The sequence below is a fragment of the Spinacia oleracea genome, chromosome 3, assembly GCF_020520425.1.
Source record: "Spinacia oleracea cultivar Varoflay chromosome 3, BTI_SOV_V1, whole genome shotgun sequence".
Classification (NCBI taxonomy): Eukaryota; Viridiplantae; Streptophyta; class Magnoliopsida; order Caryophyllales; family Amaranthaceae; genus Spinacia; species Spinacia oleracea.
The window spans coordinates 18,977,611-18,986,284 of record NC_079489.1 but is presented as its reverse complement, the minus strand read 5'-3'; the positions used below and the strand labels follow the sequence as shown (position 1 = coordinate 18,986,284).

Sequence of the window (8,674 nt, the reverse complement as noted above, 5' to 3'; positions counted from 1 at the left end):
ACTTGTTAAACTTTTAAAAGAACGGTATAAATGATCACTTGTTACGAATTGTAAGAATGTTGTGTAGTATTGTCCCATAAACTTCACCAATGAATCACCTCATAAAATCCACCTCCATCCTTCCCAGATTAGCAAAACCCCACCATAAATTACCACCATTTTCATCAAACAAACCAAAACCAATATCAAATAATCATCAAATTGCCCATAAACTCACTCAAATCACACAATTTTCAACCACAAAATCCAACCCTACTAACACAAATTCTTCCAACGACGCGCCAGAACCAATTGACGCTGGCTCATCATTTCGAAAACCGGTGAGTTTGTGGCCGGGGGTGTACCATTCCCCTGTCACAAACGCATTGTGGGAAGCTAGATCAAAGTTTTTCGAAAAAGGCGCATTCGAGGTTGGTGAAGATAGAATTTTGCAAAATGGGTTGGTTTCAAAAACCCCATCTCAAAGTAGAACTAGTGTTGAGTATAAATTTGCGTCGGATTATGTGTTGAGAGAGCAGTATAGAAATCCATGGAATGAAATTAGGATGGGCAAATTGTTGGAGGATCTTGATGCTCTTGCTGGTACTATTTCTTATAAGGTACTTTTTTTTGGGTGTGATTTTGAATTTCTTCATGAATTTTGAATGGTATTTTTTTTAATGTTTCTTGAGTGGGCAAATTGCTGTTGTTTGAAGGATTTTTATTGATTATATCTGAAATCTCAATTGATTTATCATGCTCATTTGTCTTAATTCTTTAGCTTATTTTTGTAGTTAGTAAATAGTAGCCTTAATTTTTTGCTAAACTTGTTACATTGTGGAAAGAATAAATTGGTACAGAGGTAATACCATTTTAGGCCTGATCATGACTTCTTGAGCCAAGCCAAACTCCAGGAAGGGCCGGCATTTGAATTGTTTTTATGGAACTTGTCCTCAAACTTGGTCTGAATGGAAGTTTTGAGTTTGAGCTTGGCGCGATAAACAATGTTCAAACAATATAAATTGATTTTGTTACTGTTACTCAGCAGTCGGCTCTGTGTAGGACGGTAGGTGTTTAACTTGGGCAAGCCTTGCTGATAATCAGTAATTACCCTATCTAAGAAGCTATATGTAAAGTTTATGCTTTTATGCCTTTTTTTTTTCTTTTCTTCCTGAAGTGATATGTGAATAAGTGAATTCGGCCTATTTATGAGTTGAACTATAGTATTCAACTACTTTGTCGAGCTGAATCTTAATCCGAGTGCAAAGTGATCACTTGCTACTTTGTTCTTGGTACAATGATGCTCTAATCTTAGTAAAATGTTTCAGCTTACGATATGCTTGTCTGCTTGAGGCTAGTGTTATTCTTCTTGTCCCTTCCCCCTCTTTTACTAATAATGTCTAGGTCATGTTTGGTGCAATACTTCAATTATGGAGAAGAAATCGAATGCGTTGAAGTAATATTGTAGGAATGACATCACTTTTAAGTTTTAACTATTTCCGTTGTTTTATTACTCCTGGTTGGTTTACATTGTTCATTCACATGCTCTTATCTTCCTTCATGGAAAGAAACACAGTCCACTTTACTGTTGCTTCTTCCTTCATGTGTTTACATCCATGGCTATTTGTGGTGATGTTCTAGAAAGACATGAGAGACTAATGGTGGTTGTTCAGCTATGGTGAGGTGGTGGTGGTGGGTTGGTGGCAGTACTATGATGGTGGAGACGGGTAGATGTGGTGAAAGTGGATGTCAAATATATTACTCCTAGGTAACGGAATTTGATACGCAAGCAATAGCGTCTGTAAAATTTTGGGGAGTGAAATTAGATCTAAAAATGGAATGGAAAGAAAATTTCTTGAACCATACACTCATATAGCTGATAATGGAGTCCGGTAATTGATTTTGTTGCCTTTCCCCTGAAATTATCATGCTAACTGAACTCTTAGTTCAGACTTGTGTGTCTTCAAACAGTGCAATGATCAGTTCGATTGAACTTTTGAGTAAAATTCAAATGTCTTTGTATTCTAGGTCAAACATATATTCTGATAATTTGACCGAGTTTGTCTCAAACTATATTAGCTAACATGTACGTGCTAGTTAAGACTTTAAGTTGGACCATATCGTCTTTGTTCGATAATATCAGTTCAGCCGTTCAGGATACCTATTTTAATTACATTAGTTGTCATGAGTTTACTCCTAAAAAGCTTCTTTTTAAAGTTAAGAATTACGAAGTATGTTATTGCTTGGAACTTGGTAGACTTTAGTTTTTTGCGTACTCTGTTGTTACTTTTAATAATAAGCATGAATATTTTAAGTATGACTAATTATAATAACTATGCAAACAATATCATATGCTTTCTAAATCTTAAAACCCAAAACCAAAAACTGAAAACTGAAACTGATACTAAACAGGCAAGGTTTTGTGGCAGAGAAGAGTAAGTCTTCTTTTTGTATGTGACCTATAACTGCTATCAGTGACAAAAAACAGTGGCAATACTTGTAGTATTGGAAATGTAACCCCGTTTCCCACCCTTGAGCAGCTGCCACACTCGAATCACTACGTTAATTATAGTGTCCTGTGGGCTGTGGCCTAGAAAATAGGTGGCAATAAAAAAATTGTCAACTTGCTCACCTTGGCTCTTGGTGGGCAGCAGACCTTGTATATTACGAAGTACAAAGTACTACATAAGCAAGCATGTAATATTTTGAAAGATGTACAAATTATAACATATGTTTAGTTATAGAGATGTTATTTTTCTCCATTGGTTACTGTGAACTCATATCCAAATGTCTAGACCAATGTATAAAAAGGCTCAAGCTGCACCTAGGCAATTTGGAATTCCCTGCGCCTTAGGCGCGCCTCATGGAAGTGACACGCACCTAATAAACAGTAAAAAATAATTGTAAAAAAAATGGTTTGCGTCTCAAGGGGTGTGCCTCAGTGCGCCTTAGTTGCGCGGCTTGTGGCTCATTGAAATCGCCTTGCCCAGGCCACAAAAGGCGCTGGCTCCAGACGCCTTTACACCTCAGCACCTAGAGGCGCGCCTTTTTATACACTGGTCTACACGGAAGCTGGTTGAGAGATCTGAACAGCCCTCTTTCCATTAATAAACCAATTATAGTTTGAGCTGTAACACTGGTTGATTTTGTAGGAAAAATCCTAGTCCACTGCTATTTATGGAACTCATCATTATAATTACTACCTGAGACAGGCTGAGGTGGACAGACTGGAGCAAGGCTCCATTTGGTAGGGCACTAGGGCGTAAAACATTTTCCTGGAAAACAGTTTTCCTCTTTTTTCAATTTTACATTGTTTGGTTTGCAAAGGAGTGTAAAACCATTTTTCCTGGGAGTAAAATTGCTCTCCCATTGATGGAAAACCATTTTCCCTTCCTTTTTTCCTTATCTCTCTTGTACACTCCTCTCACTACCTGCTTACTTTCTCTTTCATTTTCCTTCCGCTTCATCATTTTTCTTACATGGAACCAAACAACGGAAAACTAATTTTGGAGTTGTGTTTTCCATTGTACATTGTTTTCCATAAAAATCACTTTACACTAAAAATGTTTTACACCCAACCAAACGGAGTCTAAGTGTAAACTACATTTTTGGTTCACCAGCGCTATTAACCTATCCTATTCCCAGTGTTAGACCAAAAACTGAACGATGAGGTTGCGTGTTTTCTTCTCTCTAGAAAACATAATAGTTCATATTGTACGGAGTAATATGATATTGTGGTTCTGTTGCTTGTCAATAGACTAATTATCCAAAGCACTTCTGTTTGAAACAAAATTTTAGAAACAGGTATTCTGTGAAGATAATGTAAGTGCTCATTGCTGGTTGAGTAACATACTGTTTTTGCTGTTGTCCAGCACTGCTCCAACTCTGACGGAGTGACAAGGCCCCTACTTTTGGTGACTGCTTCTGTAGATAAGATTCTTCTCAAAAAGCCAATTCAGGTTGATGCCGATCTGAGTCTAGTGGGTGCTGTTACATGGGTTGGGAGGTCATCCATGGAGATGCAGCTTGAAGTATTGCAACCTTCACAAGGTACTTTTTCTTCTGCTGTGATTTCAATACGCTGACATCTTGAAGTATTAGACGTTGGTATAACTAAAAGTTTCCCACAATAAATCAATAAATTTGACCATCACAAAGATTTCTATAGTAAGATTTGAGAATGCTGGTTTTAGGGCATGTAAGATGCACTGATGCATGCAGCCTTATGACAAACCAAGAAGGCTGTGTTTGATGAACCGTGAAGAAAAGAGTCCAGATGTAGTTATATGAAGTAGAAATAGCTTATTTGGCATAGATTGACAATTAACTGCCCCTTTGGCTGATTTATTGCACTTTGAAGTATGATTTGTGTGTTGTCTCTCTCTCTTGAGCTTTCCCCCCAACTATAAATATATTTTTTTCCAGATGCTTCCCAGATATCAAATTCACTGGCTCTTGTAGCAAATTTCACATTTGTTGCGCGGGATGGTGCGACTGGAAAATCATCTCCAATTAATCAAATTTTGCCAGCAACAACACAAGAAAAAATGTTGTGGGAACAAGCAGAAGCAAGGAACAAGATGCGGAAAATGAAGAGGGCGGAACAGAAAAATGAAATAAACAACAAAGACGTGAACGGAATTGATAAGCTGCTGGCTGAAGGACGGGTATTTGTTGATCTGCCAGCTTTAGCTGATAGAGACAGCATTCTTATAAGAGATACTTGCCTACAGAGCTCCATGATCTGTCAGCCACAGCAACGAAACATTCATGGTCGTATCTTTGGTGGGTATCTAATGCGCAAAGCATCTGAGCTTGCTTTTTCAACAGCTTATACCTTTGCTGGAGCCTCACCTCGTTTTGTAGAAGTTGATCATGTTGATTTTGTGAAACCGGTTAGTAATGGCCTTCATTACACATCATTTCTATTTCTTTGATATCTTAACATGGGTGAATAAAATATTGGAGTGAAGGTTTTTTTTAAGGAGCTGGGAGGGGTAGGGAAAATGAAGACCCTAGTGGGCCAGAACTCCACATGGGTCAACCCGGCTCTCAAGAGTGGAACGGGTGGGGGGGGGGGGGGGGGGGAGGGTAAGGGAATCCCCACCCCAAATATCCTAGCGGAGTTTGATCGAGGTTGTGAGATGAAAACCTTTCCACTAGGCTCATTCGGCCATCCGTTACAACTTACAAGGAACGTGGCACAGACCCCGTTCCACGTACCGTATTCGTACATTTTCGAAATGTAGGTGGAATGCGACCCTATTCGCTGAACCTTGCGACCTGGCTTCATGAATGAATTCCCTAAAGGCTTTTCGCTTGCAGAGAATGCTTGTTAACTTTGTTGGCTTCATTGCAGCTAAAGGGAAGGGAGGGAAGGGGAAAGGAGAGAGAAAGCGTCAAAAAGTGAGTTTCCTCTTTTCTTTTGTTTTTCATTTCGTTTTGCGGCATACCCGATTTGCTACGGGTAGCGTTCGCGTTTCAGCTCCCGTACCACATATCATGTACCTTGGAGCGGGGAGGGGTAGGGAAAATGAAGACCCTAGCGGGCCAGAACTCCACATGGGTCAACCCGGCTCTCGGGAGTGGAACGGGTTGGGGGGGAGGGTAAGGGAATCCCTACCCCAAATATCCTAGCGGAGTTTGATCAAGGTTGTGAGATGAAAACCTTTCCACTAGGCTCATTCGGCCATCCGATACAACTTACAAGGAACATGGCACAGACCCCGTTCCACGTACCGTATTCGTACATTTTCAAAACGCAGGTGGAACGCGACCCTATTCTCTGAACCTTGCGAACTGGCTTCATGAATGAATTCCCTAAAGGCTTTTCGTTTGCAGAGAATGCCTGTTAACTTTGTTGCTTCATTGCAGCTAGAGGGAAGCGAGGGAAGGGGAAAAGGAGAGAGAAAGCATCAAAAACTGAGTTTCCTCTTTTGTTTTTCATTTTGTTTCGCGGCATACCCGATTCTCTATGGGTAGCGTTTCACGTTTCCGCTCCTGTACCACATATCATGTAACCTTGGGCCATCCTTGCTTAGTAAAAAAGGTTTGCTTGTTGCTATCATCATTTAGAGTTAATATGAGCAGACTCTTCTTTTCCGGAGGAATTTGTACTATTTATAAGGTAGCCGAAGTGAAATTATCTATTGGGAGGTTAGTTTGGAGGTGATTTCAGAAGTTGAAAGATTGATATTAGGGTCTACTATAAGTTGAAACGTACTTATTGAACAGCTTGGTCATATTTATAAATCCATCAGGTATTGTTTGTAGAAGCTTTAGGAAGATCTAATCCAACTTTTTTCCTTCTTTGCTAGAATTCTGAGTGAGCTGAGAGTTTCTGTTCAGTAATTAGCATAAGATTTAGAAGACAACGTTCCAAAACCTCCATCAAGGATACATCAGTATTGCACTAGTCTTGCTTAGCAAATCCTTTTTGTAATTTCTCAAGCTTCCAGTACTGTAAACCAACATACTATCCCCTGGAACCATCATTAATCCCGAGGTGGACAGTATATCAGACTCTCATCTCAATTCACCAATTCTTTGTGTCAAATTGTTACCAACAGTTAATATTTGTGTGTCTAAAACATGATGATGGTCACAATAGATTGTGCATTGTGTTATTTGTGTGCAGGTGGATGTTGGTAACTTCCTTCGTATGAAATCATGTGTACTTTACACGGAGCTTCAGGACCCAGCTCGGCCACTTATCAATGTGGAAGTTGTTGCTCATGTTACGCGTCCTGAGCTTAGAACCAGTGAGGTCAGTTTTCTGATTATCCAGACTCAAAACTCCTTATAATCATATATGCTGCTGACAAGTTTCTAATTATGGTCAGTCGGTATTTATTTTATACGTATTTCTTCAATGTTGAACAGGTTTCGAATAAGTTCTACTTCACCTACACTGTCTGCCCAGAGGCCACGGCAAATGGGCTGAAAATACGAAGTGTTTTTCCTGCGACAGAGGAGGAAGCAAGGCGGGTGATTGAGCGTATGGACGAAGAACGCCCACACGACAATTATTAGCTAGATGGAAAACTCTTCTGCTTTTGCTGACTATGAGTTAAAACAGCTGGTAATCGATACTACTGACTTAGAGGCTAGTGCAACGGGTCATCTGGTTTGATAAATGGGAACAACATACAAAACATTATAAAGTACGTACTCCGTAGTTTGTTTGTGATAGTACATATACTGTCTGAAACACTCCATAGATTCTTTCTCCTCAATGTCAGAGAGGACAGTGATTGAAATTATGAAAGCAACCTCATATTCAAGACTTACACAATTCCAATTTCAGTTCAATGTATGTACGAATTTAATAAAAATACAACACATGAATTTCAACAAGATCCACTTTGTTCCAATGTGATTCATTTTTATCCACGAAGATGGCCCTCGTTTGGCTGGAATGTTCTTCATGTTTTTCTTTAATTTTGAACTTATTTTATCTGAAATTATCTGAAGTGTTGTAGAATTGTTTGAAATTATTTAATTGTAAATTAAACTTGGATGATCTTTGTTATGACTGGTATAGTGGTATTCCATTTGCCTATTAAGCATTTTTTTTCTCCTGGCTCATTTCAAAGAAACATGGACAGCTCAAGAAGGTTTCACCTCATGTAAAGCACCACCACTTGGGTGGGTTGCTCTAAACTCTAACGGACCGGCCAAGGGAGCTTCTGGACCGGCTGGGGGAGGGGGGGATCATTTGAGACTGTGCAGGGACTATTCAAGTAGCCTATTCCTTGAACTTTGGCTCGTGTGCATCCTTCAACATTCAAATTGGAGATTAAAACTGTATAGTGGGTTTGAGCTAGCAATGAGAATGGGGATAAACAAGCTACAAGTACAAATGGACAATCAAGCTATAGTCATAGCATTGAAGAGTACAGAAGAGTATAGAGGGGAGAATGTGAACATTTAAGTCACCACCGCAGGGAAATGATCTCAGACCCAGGACGGACAATTCAAGTGGTGCATTGTTATCGTGAAACAAATCGTGCCACGGATTAGCTAGCAAATTAAGGAATACGGGGTATTTTAGAACAATAAGACCGAGTTGATTCAACTCAATATAAGGCGTATTTTACATGATGATGTCGTAGGTGTGGCTCTGCCACGTTTTGTCCCTCTGTAATTTCTATTTCTGTTATTTGTTATAGGCTTTTGCCCTCTTTTGCATGAACAAAAACAAAAAAAATGTAAGCAATGTTTTTACGAGTTCAAGGGGCAAAAAAAGGCATGATTGTTTATTTTATTTTTTTTAATTAAATATTACTATTTTAAGTTGAAGTGAGTAGTGTCATAATCTTGTAACTGAGTTTTGGGCTCGGCAATGCCCGAGTTACAACATGAATATCATATGTATTTTGTTTAAAAGGTAAGATGAAATGCTTTATCGGGTTAGAAATATGGGTTAATAGGCTAGATAGTTTAAGAGCGGGGGAATGGTAAGGGGAATCCTCTCTTAAAGTGTCCTTAGTGGGAATTGAACTTCAAATCTTTTGGTTGGAAGGTGAAATTATTTCCACTAGACCAAGACATTGCTTGTATTTGTATTATTATTTGTGAATGTCATACTCAAGTACCTTTTTTTTAATTACATTTATTTAAACTCTGTATTTCATTTTAGAATAATTAGCATGTCATGTGCTTATGACTCTATTTATTAATCTTTAGGTTATGG

The 8,674-nt window shown here is 39.0% G+C and overlaps 1 protein-coding gene across 2 annotated transcripts; it reads left to right on the top strand.

Moving 5' to 3' along the window:
- The first annotated feature begins 39 nt into the window (after positions 1–39).
- LOC110788943 (acyl-coenzyme A thioesterase 4, mitochondrial) lies at positions 40–7,352 on the top strand. Of its 2 annotated transcripts, none has more exons than XM_021993580.2 (5): positions 40–599; positions 3,852–4,029; positions 4,405–4,874; positions 6,617–6,745; positions 6,862–7,352. In XM_021993580.2, the coding sequence occupies exons 1-5, from the start codon at positions 90–92 to the stop codon at positions 7,009–7,011; spliced, it is 1,437 nt and encodes a 478-aa protein (XP_021849272.1). In that variant the 5' UTR covers positions 40–89; the 3' UTR covers positions 7,012–7,352. The 2 variants fall into 2 exon arrangements, with proteins under 2 accessions (XP_021849272.1, XP_021849273.1); XM_021993581.2 differs by having other exon boundaries at positions 402–582.
- The last annotated feature ends 1,322 nt before the right edge of the window (positions 7,353–8,674 follow it).